The 24418-nt window shown below is 47.4% G+C and overlaps 1 protein-coding gene across 1 annotated transcript in view; it reads right to left on the bottom strand.

Moving 5' to 3' along the window:
• Positions 1-22242, bottom strand: part of UBASH3B (ubiquitin associated and SH3 domain containing B) — a 74867-nt gene extending 52625 nt beyond the window's left edge. The window contains exon 1 of the mRNA XM_081172559.1: positions 21806-22242. Within this exon, the coding sequence (XP_081028685.1) occupies positions 21806-21969 (164 nt within the window). The 5' untranslated portion in view covers positions 21970-22242. The remainder of the gene's footprint in view (positions 1-21805) is intronic.
• Between the last annotated feature and the right edge of the window lie 2176 nt (positions 22243-24418).

Raw genomic sequence — 24418 nt, 5'->3', positions numbered from 1 at the left:
CCCGTTGCGGGGATTCGAACTGCCAACCTTCTGATCGGCAAGCCCTAGGCTCTGTAGTTTAACCCACAGTGCCACCTGCATCCCTTCAATGTTCAAATGTAACTGATGCCAATCTTACACAAATCTGTGTCCCCTTTGTTTGGTGACGTGCCATGAGGACAGCACATAATTTACCTATGCATGTTGCTGCCACGCGATGTGGACATGGACACTGAGAGCTTTAAAAGATAATTAGGCAAGTTCATGGAGGGGGGAATTCCCTATAGCTCCTCCTCCCCCCCAATGATGTCTGCATGCACTGCTATGGGTTTGGGGGCAGCATGACACTGACTGCTACTTGCTGGAGAGTCAGGGCAGGTGAGGGATCATTATGCCCAGCTTGTGGGCATCCCAGAAACATCTGGTTGGCCACTGTAGGAACAGGATGCTGGACCCGATAGGCCTTTGCTTGGATCCAGCAAGGTCCTTACTAGGGGCATGCAGTCAGTGGACTAGCGGGACTAGGCTATTCCCCTACATGTTCCCAGTAAATCAGAGTATTAAAGTATTAAAGCCTGACACCTCCTTCCCAAAGCTCGGCTTAGGATGCTCACATGCCCCCCACATTGCCCTCGCAAGCTGGCACCTCTGGCCCTTACTGTTCCCCTATGAAAAATTTCACCGCACACCACTGACTTCTTATGTTTTTATGTCAACCTCCAAGATGGTTGTATGAATGGAAAGATACTTTTAAATGTAGGTGCTTTTTGAACATTTTAAAATGTACTTGCTTTTAGAACATTGTAACTGTTTTAGAGTGTTTTTGCTTTGTTTTTAAATTGTATCTATGCTTGCCCCCTTGGGCTGCTTAGAGATGAAGGGTAGGATATAAATTCAGTAATTATTAATAATAATAATAATAATAAATGGGTTCACACCTCTGCTGCAAATTGCTGGGAAAGAGCATGGATCAACCATGTCTCTGTAGCAACATCAACCTTTCAGCTCCTTATTTTACTCCCTGCACCACATAAACAACCCTGGGCCTCTACGCAGAAGTGTTTGGCTGCAAGGCAAGCCAGCCAGGATATTAATGCTGATTCTGAATAATCTGCACATTAAATGCAGGGATCTGGGCACACCCCACTGGAAAACACTCGGATGGGTGGGGGAAGGAGCCTAAAGCTCTAATTAGCAAGCCCAGAAAGCTCTAATTAACAAGCCCAGATGTAAACCTTTCTGGCTAGAAGATAAGGTTGTGTACACCCTGCGAATTCAAGGAGCCACAAAGCGCATAACAAATATTTATTGGTGTAATTAATCTTTGAAAAAAATGAGAGTGGGGTTATCAAAGACAGGGAAATCACTCCCTGCACTGTGTTGGCTTCTTTTGCGCAGCAACCATATTTGCACATGCAGTGATCAAGATTCGGCAAATCTTTTGGATGCAGAAGGTCCCAGGTCCAATCCTCTGCGTCTCTTAGTAGGGATTGGAATAGAGATGGGGGAGGAACCTGCCAAAATCACATTCCGGAATAAGCGGAATCACATGACTTAATCCAGGCAGATTGCTACCCAGATTGAATCATGGGACCAGTTCAGTACATACAGCCCTGGGGATTCCTTTGGGAGAGGGTCTGAAGACTGCAGCAGCACTGCCTCCATTTCTTGGAAATATATTTTCTTTGAACACACATTTGTTTTCAGGATTTCCCATTAAAAATCCTTGCAGGGATGGGATGGGGCAGATTTAATCCTGCCTCCTTGCAGAACTGGGATGGATTGGACAGATAAAATTAGCTACCCTGTCTTGGTATAGCGCAACTTCCTATGCCTGCCAAGCAATTCAAACATTACATTATCTGCCTTTTACATGGTAAGGTTTAGATGTGCATATTAGTGAAACCTGAAAGGATGCCCTTTGAACACTGAAAAAAAGCCCAAGTAGCTTACAATTAAAATGGAAGGAAAGCTCACCTTAAATATGTTCATTTTGCCTGCCATTATAAAGGCACACCAGAACACCTCCCCTACACAAATGCACCCAAAACTAATTTATATTGCTGCCATGGATTAATCAGCAACATCTTAGTACATTATTCTACCAGTTTAAATGTTTGTGGTCTTCCTGAGCCAGGCTGGGGTTGTGGGTGGATCTCCATTTTTGACTCGCTCAGATGAAGGCAATAAATCCTTTGCACCAGAATTCTTCCTCCCTCAAATGTCAACTGAAATATGGGCCAGTCGCTTTCAGGAGAACTTTGCTGAAAAGGGCAAAAGAGGAAGCGGGGCAGACAGTCAGCGCTGACTACTGCTCTCCTAACCAGGAAAGAGAGTGTCACACCAAAAAACAGGTGAGTCAAAACCTACACATGCAGGAGTGGTCTACCTCTGACATGGTAGGCCCTCCCTTGTCTCCATTATCACCCATCTGTGGTCCTCTGAAGGCCATCTATCTGGTAACTCGTGGACAGGGAAGACTACTGAAGTAGATGGGGTCCTGGCCCAACCCAGGCATCTCCTTGTGCTCTTATAAGCACCATCTCTGCCCAATTAGGCACAGAAGGGTCCAGAGAACAAGTTCCACCTGTGGAACCAGAGTAGGAGCTGTCACAGCCAGACACCAGTGGGAAACCTGCAAGCAAAACCCAAGAACAAGAGCCCTCTCCCCTCCTGCAATTTCTAGAAACTGGTAAAGGTAAAGGGACACCTGACAATTAAGTCCAGTCGCAAACGACTCTGGGGTTGCGGCGCTCATCTCGCTTTAAAGGCCGAGGGAGCTGGTGTTTGTCCGCTTCCACAGACAGTTTTTCCGGGTCATGTGGCCAGCATGAGGAAGCCGCTTCTGGCAAAACTAGAGCAGCGCACGGAAACGCTATTTACCTTCCCGCCAGAGCAGTACCTATCTATCTACTTGCACTTTGATGTGCTTTCGAACTGCTAGGTTGGCAGGAGCTGGGACCGAGCAACAGGAGCTCACTCCATTGTGGGGATTTGAACCGCCAACCTTTCGATCGGCAAGCCCAAGCGGCACAGTGGTAATCAAAAACATTACTGCCGCTGACCATGGAGACTGAGCATAGCCCTTGTAGCTAGTAGTGATTTGCAGACTTCTCCACAAATTTGTCCAATCCTCTTTTAAAGTCATCCAAGTTGGTGGCCACCACTGCCTTTTGGGGCGAGCAACTTTGCAGTGTAAATGAGTACTACTACTACTACTACTACTAATAATAATAATAATTTATTATTTATACCCCACCCATCTGGCTGGGTTTCCCTAGCCACTCTGGGTGGTTTTCAACAGAATATTAAAATACAATCATCTATTAAACATTAAAAGCTTCCCTAAACAGGGCTGCCTTCATATGTCTTCTAAAAGTGTGGTAGTTGTTTTTCTCTTTGACGTCTGGTGGGAGGGCGTTCCACAGGGTGGGTGCCACTACCGAGAAGGCCCTCTGCCTGGTTCCCTGTAACTTGGCTTCTCACAGCAAGGGAAACGCCAGAAGGCCCTCAACAATGGACCTCAGTGTCCGGGCAGAACGATGGGGGTGGAGACGTTCCTTCAACTCCTTTCTTGTATCTGTCCCAAACCTTTCAACATTTTGCTTCATTGGATGTCCATAGGCTTCCTGTGTTGTAAGAGAGGGAGATAAACTTCTCTAGATCCACTTTCACCATGCCAAGCTTATTTTTTTATATATAAACTTCTTTTGTGTCACCTTTTATTTGCCTTTTCTCTGAACTAAGAAGTCCCAAATGCTGCAACCTTTCCTCATTGGGGAGTCACTCCATTTCTTTGATCGTTTTGGTTTCTCCTCTTTGAACATTAATGCAGATCTAAATTATCTTGGACGGAGTTAGATGCCAAGTAGTTTGTAGGTATTAACCAGTCCTATTGGGACAAAGAGATGGCAATAGCTGCTCCCCTATGAACTTAATTCATTTTAAAGAAAATGTGTATATTCCATCCCACAGTTCCAAAATAAAAATATAATAAATAATAATAATAAACAAACAAACCTTAGTAAAGGAGCTGGCAGCTAATGAACTGTTTGTGATGATAATGAAAAATGAATGCTGCACTATCAATTTTCCAAAAGTCACAAGAGTCAGCAATGATGGACCTTAGCAAATGACCTTCAGTAAGAATTTGCTCTTTTCAAATCTATACTGACAAACCAGCCAAGGTCCATCACAGTTTCCGCTGGCCTACTCACATCCATTGTACGAGAGGCTAAATTTGGATCTCTGGTGGATTCAAGACTCTTTCGTTTCGTTTCCTCCCCTCGTTTCTGCTCGACAAGGGACTGCTTTGGTATGCACCCTGCATCCTGTTCTTTAGAAAAATCTCCCCAATTTCTGTTATTTGTTTGCTGAACTATTTACAGTAGCAATCATCTGCTCAGTGGCAACTCCCTTTTGCTGGGGTGCAGGCAGTGACCCTCCAGATATTGTGGAACTCCCAACTTCCATCAGTCCTGGCCAGCAAGGCCCATAGCCAGGGATAATGAGAGGCATCTAGAGGTCTCTCCATCCGAGTTTCTCAGGCCAAGTTGGGGAAGCCAGTGAGTAAAATGGTCTCTCATCACATGGACAAGGAAGCATGCAGCTGGAAGCTGGCAGGTTAAGTTAGGCTCAATGAATTTATGCATTGCTTCTCACAAAAAAGCGATTTATAATGAGAATAGAGTGCAATTAAAAATACTGTACATAAACTATAAACATAGTTAGAATAAAAGCATGCCCAGAAAACAAATGTCTGGGGCTGCCTGACACCGTAGTGATGACAAAGGCCTCCTCTACACTGTATATTAAAGCAGTAACAGCTGTTACCTGCATTAATAAACTCCAGTTCCCAGGATTCTTTGGGGGAAGCCCTGACTGCTTAAAGTGGTAGGATACTGCCAAAGTTGGTGCCCAGTGGGAGAATATTCCTCAGACAAGGAGCTATTACAGAAAGTACTACTTGAAATGTGCAATGCCTTGAGATATTTCTCAAAGCCCTGTAGAGGAGATTCTGCCCACCATTAGTGGATTTCAGACACACTTCCTTAGTGGATTTCAGACACACTTCCTTTGACGTCACATCCCCCCACTACTCACAAGGCAGGCTGATGGGGGAAAACATGGAATCATGCACTGGAATACATAGAGCTGGGCTGCGTTTGTGCTGGGGCCCCATCACTGGGTGGAGACTAGCTCCCTGGAAGGCAGATCCCTCTTCCTTAGTGGGAGGGAGATGAGGGGTAAGACAGCAGGGTGGTCGATGAAGTTCAAATGCACTGGCAGGAGTGCCAAACTGGCTCCACAACAACCTCCACACCACCTCGTCCTTCCCCAGTGGTGCGTAAGCTTGGGGTTGGAGACCGGCAAGGTGCCTGTCTCCAGCATCCTAGAGTCGCCCAATCAGCAGGAAAGAAGAGCTTTTGAACCACTGCGAAGAAGTATTTTCACCTTTTTCTGCTGACAGCAGCCAATCAGAGTGAAAAGAGGCGAGTCAGCCAACGAGGATCACTCTGGAGAAGGCACTTGGGAAGCATACCAAGTTGTCCTGTATTCTCCAAAGCTAAGTTTTGGGAGACATTGAAAACACAAGGCGCTCCAGTTTCAAGAGAATGGTGCATATACTTTGTTACATACAACAGCACTGCACAGACAACATAACCTACGACGATACCAGGTCACTCCAAAACACCCACCCATCTACGTGCACAGAAAACAGCAGGTGAAAGGCAACACATGGAGATCTGCATAGATCATTGCAATACATCCCCAGTTGTGATGATGATATAATCATACAATGACTGCATTATTAGAAGGCGGTATAAACTTAGAAGGGGGCATGGCTGAGAGGGTGTGTGGCTGCGACTGTCATGAAGGGGCCCTGCACTTCTGAATTTGCCGCTACACTACTATGCCCTCCTGATACACAATGGCGATCCAACTGCCAGGAAGCCAGCTGGCAAGCTGCTTCTGGACCAGAGAGCCATGAAAGGGCAGAAGGGACACACCTGGCCCACAGCCAGACAACATTCACTCAGAGGTACAGCATCTAAGATCTAGCACCTCTCTGCCTATGGCTGTACACAGTCGGCATGGTGGAACTGTATTATTTACAACAAATTGTTGCCTAATAAACCAAGTCCTCTAGGCAATGCAACACAGAAATCTATTAATACAATAAAACATCAAAAGTTAACACCTGCACACAAAGGCCTCTGTCAACGCACAAAGAGGGCGACATTAATCCTGCAAGGATAAAAATAAAATGCTTCTTTCAAGCTTCTGTGATTCTGCAAATTAGTTATATAATTTGGGGCAGTTGCCGAGATACAGAGATAAATGAATAAATCACACTTATTTATTTAGCATTGCTGTCCTGCCTTTCTGCCGCCAGAACACCACTTGAAGCTGTGTGTACAAGCTACAAACAAAATAAAAACATATTTTTTAACGTTTAGAAACACACACACACACACACACACGAGTAAAGCTCAAAATGCAGCGGGGGTGAAGGCGGTGCTAACTGATGGAATCCACAGTCACAGGATGTGGTGATGGCAACTAGTCTCAATGGCTGGGCAAATCAATGGAAGAGGCAGAGATGCTCATCATCAGCTGTTAGTCACAGCGGCTATGTAGGACCCCTAAATATAAAACGTCAGGAAACAACTTTGAGGCAGGACAATGGTGTCCAAACCTTGCCTCTCAGAAGCATCTGGCTTGGCCACTGGGAAGCGGAATGCTGGATGAGAAGATGGACCCTTTCCATCTAGGTCCAGCAGGGCTTTTCCTATCTTCTTAAAACACCATTTGCACCATATTGCAGTCAATAACTGAGATCATCTGGGGGAGCACTGTTAGTGGTCCGCCATGACTCAGATTAATCAATGAGAAGTCGTGTCTTCAGTGCTTTGGGCCCAACTCTGTGGACCTCCCAGACACCAGAAGTCAGACAGGCACTGTGCCTGCTAAATTTCAGGTGCCTGGTTTAAAACCGTTTTATTTCAGAAGGCTTTTGCATCATGAATGCTTCCCCTGTAAATGTTCCAGTGCTCTATGTTTACATTTCTGAGGTTTCATTTAGGTTCTAAATTTTGTATAGCATAGACTTTTGACTGTTGCCAGCTGCTTTGAGACCTATACGGCTAAAAGTGGGATTTACATTTCAATCAATCCATCAGCATGAAACCAAATCAAGGAACCTTCCATCAGCACTAAATTCCCTCTTCCTCTGGCTGCTAAAAACCAAAGAGAGATAACTTATGGTAATTTGCGCAGAGTGAGCATCACCACATAGCTACATCCCTGTGCATTTAATAGAGGTGATCACTAAAGACAAGGATCCCTGTGGTTGAGCAGAAAGGCAGCAAATGGAGGTCAGGGAGGGAGGGTAATGGAGATGGGAAGGTTTCTCTCTCTTAAGCAGTCTACTTCACCTGTCTTAATGGGTCGCTGCCTCTTCCTTTACTAATGCAATTAAGTGCAACCTAATCAACCAGTTTTACAGGAGGAAAAACCCAACAACAATCACTCAAACATTTTTTAGAAAACCATTTTAAAGGAAATAGATTGCACGAGAAGCACAATATTCCACACAAGCTCCCAATTTTCATTATCTATTCCAATGTGAATAGCCCATGCAACGCGTCACTCTCCATAGACAAACAAAAAAGCACTGCTACTTCTGGACTTCAGTAAAACTTTGGGTCATTTTTATTTCTTCAAGCTGCAGATGCTTCCTGCAACCTGCAGTTCGGAGCTCAGGGAACAAAATCACTGATCAAGAACCTGTTTTCTCCACCAAGTTGTCACAAAAGCAACAGAGGCTTGCAGAACCTGAAATGCTGAAGGTCACGAGACTCTTTTGTCCACTTTGGTACAACAGACCAGCAGCACAACTTACGATGTTATGAGTTCTTACAAATTCTCAGTTATCACAACGGTAGCCTCTTGCTTGAACAAAGATCTCCAGCTTCACAAAGGACAGCACTTCCATCTCATTGTTTATGAAACAAGGAAATGCTACTGATGTTTTCATTTTAGAGGACACAGGACAAAAAGCAGGGTACTGTTCAGGACAAAGTGGGTGGATATTTACATCATGGGCCTGGCTACCTGCTTGATTATTGGGATGCCCAGGTGCAGAAAAGGAACTTTCAGCAAATGCTAGGGCTGGGCGATACATCTGCCAAAACTGGTTTGAAGTCCATACCATGATACTGGTTTCCTAATTTTTGACCTGGCAAAAATGTGTGCGTGTGACCTGTGACCTGTGTGTGTGCTATGCAAAAATCACAATATGGGAAAAACCATGAAGCCAGACAACGCCTCTCTCGATTCCTGCGGCCCCTGATAACTTTGCCTGCTCAGTTCTCGCCTGCCTCATGCAAGGGGCAGCAAATCACAATAGAAGGCACCAGCAAAAATCATGATGAAGGGAAAAACCATGAAGCCAGCCAATGCTTCTACATAGCTCCATTCTTATTTCAGACATTGTGATATATCAGTATATCACAATGTTTAACTGGCGATATATCATGATGTTGAAAACCAGGTATCACCCAGCCCTAGCAAATGCTGTAGTCAGATGCACTAGATGGCATTGTAAGTGGGAATGCAGAAGATGAGATCAGGAGGGTGAGTTTTCAGGAACAACCCAGAGGTAGCAACAGAAAAGGAAGTCATCAGTCAGTTTCAAAACTTGGCATGCTCCTAACTTGTGAAAAGGGCTGGGTGAACCTGTCAATTTCAGTTTCTCTCCATTTCTCATTTTCCCCAGTCTTAAGTTCAGTTGGCCACATTCCATATTACTTTCCTTTTCTATTTTAAGTCCTCATTAAAGTTCACCAGCACTTTAATGCAAACTTTCCCTAACACACTCTTTTTGGTAGGCAATTTCCCTTAACACGTGTATCTTTTCTTGCAAAGCATATTTTCCCAATTGTAATGCCTTTGATATCGTTATTTTCACTTGCATGTGCATTTCCATGCAAGCTTTACCCTAACAGATGCATTTTTGTGCGCATTACTTGACTGGAGAACTGCACTGCAAAATTCGGGAGATGTGCAAATTTCAAAAGATGCTTTCAGGCTGCGTATTGTTTCGGAAAGTGTGAATTAGGTAGGTTTGCCTTTAAATGTGAGCCAAACTGAGTTCCTCCCACATGAATGAAATCCAGAAAGCCTGGATGTGCTGCAAGCTCCTTCTGGCACCCAAAGGGGCTTCTTTGCTGGAAAATAAGGAGTGTATCCAATGCAGCGCTGGGGAGCACATTCCTTTAGCTCAAGGATTTGTGCTTGAGCAATGGAACCTCCCCCTGCATGCCCCTAAAACCTGTTTTGGCAGCTTCTCCAGAACAGATTTGCGAAGGGTGCAAGGCATGCAAAGGGGAAGTTCTGTTGTGCAAACAAAAATCCACACACTATTGTAACTAGTGCATTGAGTACCTTCCTGAAGTTTGGCAAGTCAACCAAAGCAAACCTCCCACTCCATGCTGAGGGTTAAGAAGGCCTCATGCAGTCGGAGAATCGCTGACAAAGGGAGCTAGAGGGGAGGGGTGTGTGCCCCTGGATGTATCCTGGGCTGCCAAACCCGGAAAAGAGGCTGTGACTAAGACCTGTGAGGTGTAGCAACATCCTCTGCCAACCCTTTTCTCCTACCCTTGCTATGTCACTCTGCATCCCAGAGGTGGCTGTACTGCGCACGGAGTCTGTAATTTGTAAATCATTCTGGTCTGAAGCACCCTCTAATACACAAGATATTCTTGGAAACACTCCCTTACCCTGTAATCTGTGGTCAGGAGGACACATTAGAGGTCAGCCCAAGCCTGCAATGTTGTAAGACAAATTGGGCTTGTAAAACCAGAACCTTCCCACACATTCCTTCAGTTGTATCAATCACTAAATACCACTTAGGGTCACCCCTTATGTACCGTTCCAAAAGAGAAAAATGCATCATCATCATTTTAAGAAAAAGAAAAAGAGGATCCAGATTTGTATATGTGAAATTTATATGTAATAGATGCAAATTTAGAAATAATGACTGTAATTTCAAAGGGAAACGCAATGTAACTCACCAAAGAGGTGAAGACAGTCCAACTGTGTCTGCTTGGGAAAATGCGTATTTTAGGCAAAATGACACATAGGAGTGTGTCTGTTAGGAGAGATGAACACTAAACTGCTGACCAATTTAATAAATAAATAAAATGAATTTGCAAGTTGATTTGAAAATGTGGTGAGTTGAGCTTCAGATTGCAAAAATGAGAAATGAAAACTGACCAAGTCATCCACCTCTGCCCCCTGAACACACCCCACTCACAAAGCGAAGGGCCCCTTTTGCTGGTAAATAATCACACAGATTGCTATCTCTTGTGCAGCTGACTAGGAATCCTTTAACACTCTCCAGCTCAGAGACATCTGGCCACGTTTCTTGGAGATTCATGCGATGTGACACTCGTTAGAAGGTCAGTGGAAAAAAACTGTCAGACAGGAAGTCAGCCTGTCAGTGTCAGCACACCAGGCGCTGTGTGAGAAGCAATGGGAGCATGCTGCAAGCCCTGGTCTCAAACCACCAGGCATTTGCCAATCAGGACTATGTGATGCCAAAGGACAAAACTCGCAGTGCAAAAAACACACACTCCTGAAATATTCTTCAGCTGGACCTTTTATTGCAGCAGGGGTCTCCTTCCTTGCCAAGAAAAAACCCCACAAGGCTTATCAAACGGGCAAAGAAGGCATCGCTGCCACACAGAAACAGTGGGCAATGCTCAGTCTTGCTGGAGTATCATGTTTTCATTTCATGCATCCGTATCTCATCTGTGTGGATGAGTCTACAGTTCCTGCAGGACATGAGAAAAGCCCTGCTGTATCAGACCAAAAGCCCATCTGGGCAAAGGTCCTGTTTCCCATAGTGGCCATCAGAATCCCTCTGGGGAAACCCACAGCCAGAACATGAGCGCAACAGAACTCTCCCATTGTTGCGCTCCAGCAAATGACAGTCAGTGACACATTGGCTCTGAACCTGAAGGTCCCATCTATCTGTCGTCTCATCTATCTAAACCTCTCATGGTCTTCCACCACCAATTTGTCCTAATCTCTCTTAAAGCCATCTCAGCTGGTTTCCATCAACACAGCTTGGGGCAATGAGTCCCACAGATTAAGGTGTTGCATGAAGAATACATCCTTTCGCCTGTCCTGAATCTCTTGCTAGTTGGCTCCACTGGGTGGCCCAGACTCTTTGAATGAGGGACCACTATCTCCACACTGTGCATGGTTTTATAAACTGTAATCATCCCCCCTCCTTCCTTTAATCAGCCAAGCAACAAATTGTTAAGCAAATTCATGGCAGAGAAAGTTATCATTGGCCACAATGGCCACGTTCTTCCTCCATAGTCAAGAGGCAGGATGCTGCTGAATGCAAGTTGCTGGGAATCACAGATGGGAAGGGATCCGCTCCTGCACTCAGACCTTGCCTTCAGACTTTCTGCAGGCATCTGGTCCACCACTGTGAGAACAGCATCCCTTGGACCAATCTGGTAGGCTCTACTTTACGTCCTTGCATAGAGGGCAAGACTAGATTTCATAGGGTAGATCTTGGTTGCACATTAGGACAAACTTTTAAAAGGAACTTTTTGACAATGGAACCAATTGCCGGGGGGTGGGGGTGAATTTGCTTTTGCTGAATGGCTTCAGAGAGGAAAGCAGGCAGCTGTCTGCTGAGGTTGTTCCATCTCTGGGTTTGCCATCTCAAGCAGAAGCTTGTTCCAGGTGACCTACAAAGCCCCTTCCCCCATTGCAAGGCTGCCTCCTCTGTCCTTAGAGGGCACTCAGATGGGGGTCACATGGCAGCCTAGCCAAATGCAGAAAGTGGTCCCTGAAGCATCCGGAAACTCCTATGCAGGCAGAGAGTCGTCTCTAGACTAAAAGAGCAGTTGTAAAAAAATGTCTAGGTTGACATAATGTATGTGACACACAGTGAGCGTGTGTGTTCCATGCCTTCCTATTAAGCACATTTGAAAGACAGCTAATTTCCGGAGGATGGGTCAATTACAGTTCCTTATGTGGAACGACACCTTCTCAGCCCCCAAATGAACGACTCCAAATGGTAACTTCCCTTGCCAGTGTTTTCTTCCCCATACAGCTGCTATTGCAATTGCTGAATCTTTGTTCGATTGCAACATTTGATTCTCCCAGCCCTTCAGCTCTCCCCCTCTTTGGGCTCATTTCCAAACCAGATGCGCAGCACTCCTCAGCCACTGCCACAGAAGAGGGATAGAGAAAAAGGCTGATCTCAGATCCTGCTCTCCAGGCCAGTACCTACAGCAACCAGACAGGTAATGATGCCAGTCTAGAAGTGATGGGCAAAAGGGAAAAGGCTGCTTTTGCAACAAAACAGACCTGACAGCCTTGCTTAAGGAGTGGGCAGGAAAAGTGGCACAGTGACATTTACAACTCCTTTTGCAATCCGGTCCTAAAAAGAATTTCCTACTGAGTTAACTGGGAAAGTTCTTTCAGGTGTACAAAGTAATATAAAATCACAATAATTATACGTGTTTGTAATGTTCAAAGCACTTGGCTCTTTTGCGTATGCCAGCACTGTAAAGGAGGACAGCGTTATTACCCCTATTCTGCAGGTAAGGTATCAAGGCTAAGAAGAACAGCTTGAATAAAGGCCACTTCTAATAATGCCATTAGTCCTTCCTTTGAGGCAAAGGGTGAACAGGATTAAAATTGTGACCCCACCACAGTTCTGATCTGAATCAGAGGGGCCCACACCTTGTGTGACTTTATTTTGGAGTACCGTATTTTGCGCCCCATAAGACGCTCCGGCCCATAAGACGCACCTAGTTTTTTTGGGGGGAAATAAAGAAAAAAAAAATTTATTTCCCCCCCCCCAGGTGCGGGGCTGGAAGAACCAGGTCGGGGAACAGTGGGAAGGCACGCTCTGCCTCCCCGCTGTCCCCCGAGCTTGTGGGGCTGGCGATGGGGAGAAGTGCACCAGTCCCGGGAGGGCAGGCAGCTCTGTGCCGCCATCCCGAGCGGGGCGGGACTTAGCGCCCCGCTCGGGATGGCGGCGTAGACCTGCCTGCAGTCCCGCGACGGCAGGCAGCTCTGTGCCGCCATCCCGAGCGGGGCGGGACTCAGCGCCCCGCTCGGGATGGGGCGTAGACCTGCCTGCAGTCCCGGGACGGCAGGCAGCTCTGTGCCGCCATCCCGAGCGGGGCGGGACTTAGCGCCCCGCTCGGGATGGCGGCGCAGAGCTGCGCTGGTCCCAGGACCGCAGGCAGCTCTGCAGGGCCACCGGGAGCGGGGCGGAGCTTCTCCCCGGCTCCCGGTGGCCGGGCAGAGCTGCGCTGGTCCCAGGACCGCAGGCAGCTCTGCGCGGCCACCGGGAGTGGGGCGGAGCTTCGCCCCCGGCGGCCGGGCAGAGCTGCGCTGGTCCCAGGACCGCAGGCAGCTCTGTGCGGCCCCTGGGAGCGGGGTCGGAGCTTCTCCCCCGGCTCCCGGTGGCCGCGCAGAGCTGCGCTGGTCCCGGGATTGCAGGCAGCTCTGCCCAACCCTCGGAGCCGGTCTCCCGAGGGTTGCGCAGAGCTTCCTGAAGCCTGGAGAGCGAGAGGGGTCGGTACGCACCGACCCCCCTCGCTCTCCAGGCTTCAGCGAAAGCCTGCATTCGCCCCATAAGACGCAGGCACATTTCCCCTTCATTTTTGGAGGGGGAAAAGTGCGTCTTATGGGGCGAAAAATACGGTAAGTTGCCCTGCAAAGAGTGCACAGGATTGCAATGACAGCAGTTCAAGTTGTTATTTCAAGTTCACACATTTTTACACATGATTGTTCCTAATTGCAGAACAGAGGAGAGAGCGTGCACGCATCTGGGGAAGATACTTTAAAACAGAAAACCAAGAGAGCTGGCAGAGGGGACAGATTTGTTTTTCTTTTCTTTTCTTTTTAAAGAAACAAGGAGCGCAGTCTCTCAAATATTTATTGCAAGCTACTTAGGAGACCAAATATGACTCACTTGTCTTTGGATAATAAATGGCACAGAGAGTCATTCTAGACCCCCAAGCCCAATTCCTCTTTAATGCTAAGTTTAATTTCGGCCGTCTTGTTTGCAGAAGGCTCCGGAGGCTTTTGCAAAACAACAGGACTTTGTGTTTGTGTCTATTCCTCCCAAGATCACCCCAATCTCCTAGGAGAACACCTGACAAAAGGCATGTTTGGCCTCCCACCCAGCTGCCCGCTTTCTCCTTTCACGCCAGACATTCTCAACATTTTCTTACTGAGGAAGAAAAGGCGCCCTGTTGCCTTCAAGGCTTCTGTCGGTTTGTGGATTTTGCAGAACAAGCAACTGCCGATGTTTGGCACACCAATACCTTGATGGTGACGATGATTCATGAAACTTGAATCCCTCCCTTCCTCCCAAAAGTAGTACAGGGCTGCAGGCACCTCAGGGATAAAACAATACAATTAAAAATAAAAACATATTTAAACCAATTAGGGGTGTAGTCAATCCTACTTAAGAGTAGACCCGTTGACATAAATGGAGATGACTAACCTAGGTCCATTAATTTAAATAGGCCTGTAGAGCAGAACTTAGCTGGGTACAACCCTTAAAAACAATCACAAACTCTCAAAGTTAATAAGTGTCAAGGTCACTGGGGCAGTATTTTGAAGCCATCAAATAATTGGGTGGAATCATAGAATTGCAGAGTTGGAAGAGAACCCCAAGGATCTAGTCCAAGGTTACTTCATCACTGTACTCTCATAGATTCCCAGATATTCTACATTTACTCATCTGCTGAAACAGAGGCAAAAAGGCAAATTGAAGGAACTCAAAACACAGGATCCAGGTCCAGTAGGAGAGCTAAAAGCCCCTCTCAGCAACATTTTTCTCTGCCAGCACTAGGGCAACACAAGCCCATTCTCTTGCCCATGATATTTCTGGATGGTACATAAGATTCTTTTTAAAAGTTAATGCACAATACTTTTTAAAAAATGAAATAGTTGTATGGTCCTAGTCCTCACGTTGGCAGGAGGAAGTGGAATATGGTCAACATGTATTGAAGACCTAGGAGGAAAATGGAAGAAACCCCTCTGCTCTCTGGCAGCGGTGTGACTTGCCCACAGAAGGGCCACTTGGATTTTGCTGCCTGAGGCAGCTACCTCAGTCTGCCTCATGGACAGGCCAGTCACATAGTCCAGTAACATCCAAAGGGTCACAGGTTTCTGATCCCTGCCATAGGGCACTGACCAGTCATCAGATTAGGTCCTCATCTTGCATGAGGTCTGCAGAGATGATTTTGGGCACTGGTGCTGGACTTCAGAGGTGCCACCACTGGGCAATTCCAAGATGGCAGCCAAGTGGTTTTCAGAGGACTAGCCTGTGAGACTTTCTTACCACCACCACAAACAAACTACCCCTTGCTTCCTTTAAAAGAAAAACACACCCAGAAAATCATAAAATGAGTGAAACTTCATAGCTGAGTACAAGCCAGACTCTTGCTGGCATAGAAGTGGGAGATCAATAGAAAGTCTTTTTTCAGAATTACACAGAGGCGGTGAGAGAGTCAAAGCTTAGAGGTGAATGAGGAATTAAAGACAGCTCTGGAGAAGTTCAGAACTTAAAACCGTGGAGGTGGAAGGAAGTTAAAAGCCACTGGATCCAAGCCCAGCTCTGACACAGGACTACTATAAGACTGAGCAGCCGGTTATCATTTAAGGGGAGGCGGGAGATCAGGGCCAAGGAATGGAGTGAAGAACACATCACAGCATACTTAATCCAGGTAGAATAGTGTCCAGGCAAAAAGCCCAAACAGGATGCTTTTTTTTTAACAGCCTTTCTGGTCTAGGTCACTGCTGTACAGTTATTATATGGAGCAGCAAAAGGAGATCAAATCACCTTTGGACAATGCACCGCCTGCCCATGAGCTACCAGGCCCAATTCAGACATTAGCAGAGGGGTTGGCAACACGGCACCCATGGGTGTAATGTTGCCCTTGAGTATTTCCCTAGCATCTGTGAACCCCACCCACTGCCACCTACTCACTGCCTTTTTGGCCATGAGTTAGTGAACGTAGCTACCTTTCTCTTCCCTTGAGAAGTTCATATTGCTAAAGGAGGAAGTTATTAGTTAGTTAGTTAGTTAGTTAGTTAGTTAGTTAGTTAGTTAATAGTATTTATAACCCACCCTTCACCTGAGGGTCCCTGGGCGGGATGACACTCTTTCCCACTTCCTCTGTCAGCTCAGTGTGCTTTTCAAGGATCAAATTAAATTGTACTGGCTCCGATTCCCACCCCATCCCCAATCGCTTGAGAAAACTGGTATGTGTGTGTGCACACTTCTGTGTCTTGTGGTAAACTGGGACTGATCTGTGGGAGGAGGAAGCCAGAGGGATGTGGAAAGAACAACCCTTGCTCAAAAATCCAAATGTGCCCATAGGCCTACAAAAGGCTGGTGGCCTCCTGAGTTATGGCTTGGGAGTCAAGGGCTAAAAGGAGCACCTCCACCTGTATCTTTCAACCTGTCATCTAGGAGGTCCTGCTGGTAGTCCCATCTGTAGGAATAGTATGAAGAACAGGGACTTCTTGGTGGCAGCACCTTGGTTATGGCATATCCTCCTGAGGGAAATCAAGCAGTCCATCTTTTCACCTACAACCAGTAAGCACACAATGACTGCAAAATTTATTTATCCAGGCGCTTGGTCAAGAGTTTTAGGACTTCTTACACTTCTGGATTTGACCTTCTGTCTGTAGTATGTTGCAGTGCAGCTGTATATAAAAAGATGATTCATGCAGGTCATTCTAGGCTCCCTTTGGGAGTAAGGGGGAGTTATAAAACATAAATAAATAACAATAAAATAACATAGGAGGCCCCAGTGGCCAGTCTAGGTGGGCAAGGCCAATCCAGTGCTTGTGATTACATCACTGCTCTGTCCTGCAGTACTCTGACTCGCCAGATGGATGGATCTGTACACAAAAGCAAGGGTTCCTGGAAACTCCACATTTCACCCCACAAGTCCCACCACATATCAGCTTACCTAGTCCAGATCATAGTGTGATATAGACAGAGAACATGGCATAGGAGCTCAAAACAACCCAAGCAAGGCAGCCAAACAACAAGCGGGATAGGAAAAAGCATCCTGGGATCACTGAATAGCCTGGAACATTCCTCCCCAGGTTCAAGACTGAGCCAAACCTCTTTAACAGAGGCCCAATTCACACATTGCGTGATTTCTCCACTTTCCACAACCAACAAGTGAGCACCGAGAATGTAAGAGAAGCCCTGCTGTTGGATCAGCCCCAAAACCCATCTAGACCAATACCTGGCTTTCATAGTGGCTACCCAAATGCCCACAACTGCAGTTTCCCCACCTGAAAGCCCCAGAAACTAACATTTACTGAAGATGGAACATAAATCACTGTGGCAAAGCTATTGATACTGGCTCCATTGCAAAGCATTGCCTTTGAGGATGATGAAAGACAATGTGAATATTCTACCTGTTGTGTCTGTGCTAGTGAGAGCATTTTGCTCATGCTAGTAGGTTGAAGATATGCCTCAAAACACATGGGAAACATCGGCTGAGATCAGGAGTCAAAAAGGGTAGGCTGAACGAGATTTGCAGAAGTTATGGAAGCACCTTCGTGCCCTTCCCCTCTCCCTCTCACAGCTAGCAAAACCATAATCATGCAAGAAGCATGCTTAAGTTATGCAAGTCACAAAAAACGAGTATCCCGCGGCCCCCCCCCCCACAATAGGCTTTGGGTTGCCATGGAGCTCAGCGTAGTACACACAGTCTTGGTTCCATCCAAGAGGCACAGAAGTGCGATGGGAGTCAACTTTTGATGACGGGTGGGAAAGGAAGAGCTGGAATTCACAACTGTAAGAGATGCTGCAATTAAAAAAAAAAGAGTCCTCTATAAAGTCATAGGGCCATACCCCTTTCACAAACACACAACAGCAGCAGCACAACAGACTGAAGTGCAAGACACTTGCACACCTCTGTGACAATGTCTGGAGGGTGCGGGGAGGATTGGGAAACCTTGCTTGGGTACACAGAGGTGATCCTCTCTGAACCCAACAAGCTGAGAAAAAATATTACATCCAATTGTTCTCTCCGTATAGACCAGCTCTAGGAAAAGCATATTGCAGTTTACTTTAATTGTTCATATCTAAATAACATCTGGGTAGGGAAACGAGCCTCCCTTAACCTAGGGGTGTTTGGAGGCCTGCTAAATCTCCTTGGCTGTCCCCTCCTGCAAAAAAGCAACTCACATTTGGCTTCTAATTATAAATGCCTTTGCTTCATTAGCTTTCTGCAGTCTCATCAGCACATTAATTAACTTCTTCCCCAATGTGACTTCATTGGAACACCTTCTATTGTGAAAAGCAGTATTTTAAGGTGAGAGATGGGACACTTATTTGTAGTTGTGACAACCCAGTTGGCTTCCGTTTCAGATCTTCAAACACCAAGGCATAGAAGCAGATATAGCTGTGCACTCTCAGTTGAAATTTGAATCCAGATATAGCCAGGGTGTTCGAATATGGATAAGTACCAGCCATGCAAACTGTAATCCCACTTCTCTGCAGTGAGCAGTGGCAGGTCGCTGTATTCCCATCTGAGCCCATAGTCCTTCCTTTCTCAGCCAAAGCAATTTGCAAGTGCTGCATTTCAGCAGTAGATCTCAGCATCTATATCTGGCTCTTCATCATTGACATACATAAAGATAAGGAAGTAGGGCAGTGGGTGGGGTGAGGTTGCTGAAACACATCTCACAACCATAGGGGTACAAAGGAGGGGGTGCTGCTGGGGTGAGGGGTGTCCATGGGGCACAGACTCTGAACCTTTCCCCCTGGTATCTCTGGGTAGGTAATGAATTCAGGAGGTATTGAATTTAGAGAGTGGATGGGTGTGATTGGGACATTACTTTATGGAAATCAATTACTATAAGATGACCTTATCTAGAGATGATTTGAGGGGGTAATGAATGAGGGCGTAATTAAAGAGAAATTGAACAGCTATATAATCTGTTGGGAAATTAATTGGGGGTAAAGTGAACTGAAGAGGAACTGGTTTGGAGTGATCTGGGGGTGGGGGGCAATTTGCAAATGCATTGATTTGAGATTATTTGGATGGGAAATCAGCTGGCCTGTGACATTCAAATTCTAAAGCACACCTATACATATAAAATATAGTATATGGGAACATCACACATTTTCATTTTCATTTATGTAAGAGGTGCAGAATCATTTAAATACCCAGCAATGCAACACCATTCCCCCTCCCACGGCCCCATCCAAAGGCCATTCAGTAGTGCTGCATAGCCAGGGGCCAGGGAAGAAGAAATTTTGGCTGCAACAAAACTAGCCAATTGCTGAGAGATGCTTGATATTTTGTTACGCCTTCCACAGGGCTGAGTCTGGGGGGAAAATGATAGCACTTGAGGGTGAAAAAATCCAATCCTGCACTGAGCCATGGTGTTCCATTGATGATTTAAAAATAGACCCACATTTAATATGCTGGTTAGAAAAAGTGAAGCCTGTGTGTGTGTGTGTTAGTTCACGATAGATTGACTATAGAAGGAAAAACTAAGCAGATCAGAACTGCCATGACCGACCTTGCCCTACACCTTCCTAGTTCAATTTCATCCTAAATCTAATAATCCCACATATCAGACATACTGTCCAACACATATATGGAGAGAGATAGAGATCGCTTAAGGAAAGCACAAGCTCTAGGATTACAAAGCTTTATGTTTCTGAATAATCTAGTTTGAACGACTTCCGACACACATGACACTCATTGCTTCCCCAGTTATTAAAGTCGCTGGAACAACGGCACATGTGATAATGATTTCAAGGCCATCAAGTTGGTCATTTCTTTATGAATGCTTTTTGCTGTGCTCCTGTGCTTTCAACAGCAGCCCTAGCATGCAAATAGCAAAGCAAAGCTTTGATTGATACGCAGGCGAGTGTTGCAAAAAGCTTTAACTGCTTGCATTTCTGTGTGTCCGTCTGCTGGTTAAAGGTGCTGGATTATTACATAGTTGTAGCCAACATCCATGTAGGAAGCTGCCACTAGTAGCCACAATGGTTGTGTTTTACCTCGACTGCCAGAGGAAGTATGCTACTGAATACCAATTGCTGGGAATCTCAGAGGGATGTTGCCCTCACATTTGGGCATCTGACTGCCCCCTGTGAGAAGATGCTGGCCTTGATAGACTCTTGGCCTGATCCAGCAGGCTCTCATTACATTCTTATGCCTTTTCAGAGCATTGGTCCACCTAGCTTAGGAAAGAATCACAAAATTCTAGAGTGAGAAGGGTTATCTAGTCCAACATTCTGCAGCGCAGTGATGACAGCATGGTCTACTGGGGTGGCAGACATGGTGCCCTCCATCTGTGTGTTGTTGGACTCCAACTCCCAACAGCCCCAGGCCTCACAGCCAAAGGCAAGGATGCTAGGATCTGTGCTCTGACTTGGGTACCTGGCAGCTTCCTTTGTGGACTGTGTCTGGATAGATATCTCTCCCCACCAATGATCATTTTCTGAATATGGGTGGGGGGCTACATCTGTTAGCCAGGCAGCATCCACCAGAGTCATGGGCCTGCTGTCTCCAAGAACAGCCTGCAGCTCTCAGTGGGAGAGCATCTGCATTGAACACAGAAGGGCCCAGTGCCAATCCTCAGCATCGGAACTGAGAGACACCCTTGTGATGGCCTGAGACTGGTGGCAGTTGCCCAAGGTCCTCGGTCCTGAAAGTGGTGAATCAGTGGGTCCGACTGCGTGCATAAAGAAAGCTTCCTATGTTCCTGTTGGGACTCTTTCCTCCATTCCTGAGAAGATGAAGAAGCCAGAGTCTGGAAGATGCCCTATCTGCCTGCTTCCCAGATGCCAAGCTCTGCCAGGTACCCTGGAGAACAATGGCTTTACTACAAGGAGGCATTGCAAGGAGGAGGCTGGATGCGGCCACCTTCCTGGAACTAGCAGCCTTCGCAAGCTGCTATTTAAAAGCCAAGGGCTCCACCAGAAAAATAAGAGGAAGGCAGGGACTCAAGCCTCCGCTGGGCGATTCCGTTCCTCCTTTAAACCGGGAGAGGAGGGAGGAGGCAGCACTCTCGCCACCGTCTGCATCGCCGCTGAAGGTGCTGGCTAGCGCCTTCGGAAGAAACGTGCCGTCTATCTCCCTGCACCCGCCCCACCAATAAATGCACATGACACTGCAGTGCGTGTGTATGTGTGTATGTATGCGAGGGTGCGCGCGCCAGGCAGATCGGCCTCTCTGCCTACTCGCTGCAGAGCAGGATCGAGGAGCCCGATGCACAAATGCAAACGCGCGAGCGAGAGAGCGCGCAGCACCCGCTTTAAACCCCCCTTGGACGCGCGTCCCACAGGACAGCTCCGGCAAGATGTCAGCGGCGCTCCTGCACGCGCGGCAGCGCGGACACGCCGTCCCGGAGCGGCCTCGCTTCTCCCGCCATCGCATCGGCGCACACGCTGGGGCAACAAACCACACAGGCTGCCAAATCGCTGCCATTCATCCTCCTCCTCTTTTCCTCTGCATTCCTCTCCGGGTGGAAATGCAGATCCGATTTTGGAAACCAATCAATCCATTAATTAATTAATTAGCGTGGCTCCGCCTTCTCGGTTCTCTCGGAGGAAAAGGGATGACTCAACCACTCTTTCCCCCAGACGCACAAAACAACAGATCGGGATTTTTTCTTAAAACATTAAATAATGGGGTGGTATCGTGTGGCACCCCCTGCCTCCCCTCCTACCCACCCGCCGCTGGGTTTTTATTATTATTATTATTCCGGCCTAACTCACGCTCTGGCTTTGGGGAAACCCATGGAGAGGAGGATATCCAGGGAAGAGCCGTGCTTGATGGTCCCCGTGCGCGGCTGCCTGTTCCTCCGGGGGGTGACTTTGCTGTACAGGTCTTCCTTCGCGGCCATGGTGCGCGGCGTGGCGGGCTGGTGCCGAGCGATCATCCGGCCATCGCGAACACACACAGGGCAGGCGGACTGGTGGATTCAGCTGCAATAGCAGCAGCGGCAGCAGCTCCTCCTCAAAGAGGCTCCACGCGAGGAGTGGCGCGCCTGGCGCTGCGCGTAAAAGAAAAGGCTTCTCGGCTCCCGGGGCGGCGGCGGCGACTTCCTGGGTTGCCGGCGAGCTTTCTTCCCGAAGTCACTCGGCCGCCTCTCGCCGCTCCAGCTGCTTTTGCAAAGGTGCTGCGCGCCGCTGACGCCTCCCGCCCTGTCCGCCCCTCCCCTCGGCCGCACGTGCGCCCCAAACGAGAGCCATCCAATCGGCGCGCGGCCTCCGCCGCCTTCCGGAAGAGGCTGGCCCCCTCCCCTTTTGTTTTCCTTTCGCAATCAGGAATTTCTGAATGGATCAAAGAGGAGCACCAAAATAATAATCCGGGCATGGGCAGGCGCGAGCGAGCGCGCGCTCTCCCCGCCGCTCTCTCTCGTCTTCTCCCTCCCCCGCATCTCTTGCCAACAAAGCCCCGCCCCCTCTTTTAAAGAGGCAGCCGCAGCCCCTGTCACAGAAACAGGCGCGTCCAAGAGCATGGGAAGTCTTGCTGAGACTGAGCTTCCGCTTTCTGCAAGAGGGGAACTGGACCTCCCGAGATCCGGAACCTCTTGCTGATACTAGTATCCCGCCTGCATCCACAATACGTGGAGGAAAGAGGCACGATTGGCAATATTCATTCATTTGGGAGTCTGGTCCTTCTTATCAGCCCCAGCTCCCCATCTGTCAGAGAGACCAGGGTTCTGGGGGGGGGGGTGACTAGTGCTTTGCCCCATAGTTGGACCCATTAAGAACCAAGGCACCCCCTTTTCGCATAGCCCTGTCCTGAGTGAATGCCTTTAAATGCCCTTGGGTCAGGGTTTTTTTAAAACCGATCAGCGTCCACGCCGAGAGAGGAGTTGCTTTTCGAACTTTCCGTGGTTTTTGTGTTATGTGTGAGAACAGCTAAAGCCAATTCTGAAGTCGCCCCCGCCCCGTTGTACGTATGTGGTGGTGGCTGAACACACCACGCACACATGCATTTAAGCGTCTCCATCCTACGCGGTAGGAAAGTCGAGACACTTTCAGAGATGCTGAGCTCCTTCTCTGCGATCTAACGAAAATGACCAGGCTGGAATAAAGCTCAACGCACATGGAGAGCCTTCTCAGTTTCAGCAATGCCGACTCCTACCCACCCCCACCATCAATGAACACGGAGGAGAGCCGTGTGAATTTCAGCAATGCTGACTCTTCATGGTATTTTTCTCCCCAGAGTTTGTCAGGTTCACTGGAGAGCAAAGTGGAAGCTGCGAAGGAAATGGGAGGTTGTTGGCCCTGGAGGTTGCCGGTGGGTTTCACCTCAGCGTGGCCAAGAACTTGGGGCACACACATAGGAAGGAGCAGTTTGCAGGGGGTTTTCTCCCACACTGTTGGGGAAAAGGTAAATTTGGGGTGTAATTGCGATCATGAACATTCACTGAAGTGCCTTTCCGGTACTGAATTAGAATGCTTTCAAAAAGGGGTGGGGAATCTGTGGCCTGCCAGATGTTTGTTTGTCTGTTGATGAATTTCTCATCTGCGCTTTCATGAAAATAAAGCAAGGTAAGAGTACAGTGGTACCTCGGGTTAAGTACTTAATTCGTTCCGGAAGTCCGTACTTAACCTGAAACTGTTCTTAACCTGAAGCACCACTTTATCTAATGGGGCCTCCCGCTGCTGCCGCGCCGCCGGAGCATGTTTTCTGTTCTCATCCTGAAGCAAAGTTCTTAACCTGAAGCATTATTTCTGGGTTAGCAGAGTCTGTAACCTGAAGCGTATGTAACCTAAGGCGTATGTAACCCGAGGCACCACTGTACAAGTTTTAAGGATAAAATCAACAAAAGGTCCATGAAAAATTATTAAAAGCATCAGTAAATACCAACCATTTCTTTAAAAAAGAGAGAAAGAGAGAAAGAATCATGCTGTAAATGCATGTCTAAATAAATAAAATAAATCAAAAGATGTCAGATAGAATGGAGATATGGTTCCTGATGAACTTCTACTGGCAGGGAGTTCCACAGGGCAGGGCGTGCCACACTAAAGGCTCAGTCTCCAAGGCCAGCTGACCCTCAGGGTGTGAGGAACCACCAGAAGTGCCCCTTCTAAGAATTCCAGCAAATGAGGTGGTGCACCAGGAATCAGGGAGTCCCTGAGGTATTGGAGGCCCAATTTGTTTAGGTCCTTGCTCATTAACTCAACTACCTTTAACCTGGCCCAGTTGATGGAGAACTGCTCCCATCATCCCTGACCATTGGCCAAGCTGGCTGAGACTGATGGGAGTCTAACAACAGCTGGAGGGCCACAGGTAGCTACCTCTGCTTCAACCAATGCACCTATGATTTCAGTCTTAAGTATTCAGCTACCTAGCATTGTTTTCCTGCTATGGTG

Source organism: Podarcis bocagei, assembly GCF_964188305.1.
Source record: "Podarcis bocagei genome assembly, chromosome: 15".
In the NCBI taxonomy this organism is placed as follows: domain Eukaryota; kingdom Metazoa; phylum Chordata; class Lepidosauria; order Squamata; family Lacertidae; genus Podarcis; species Podarcis bocagei.
This window is presented reverse-complemented; position numbering and strand designations above follow the sequence as displayed.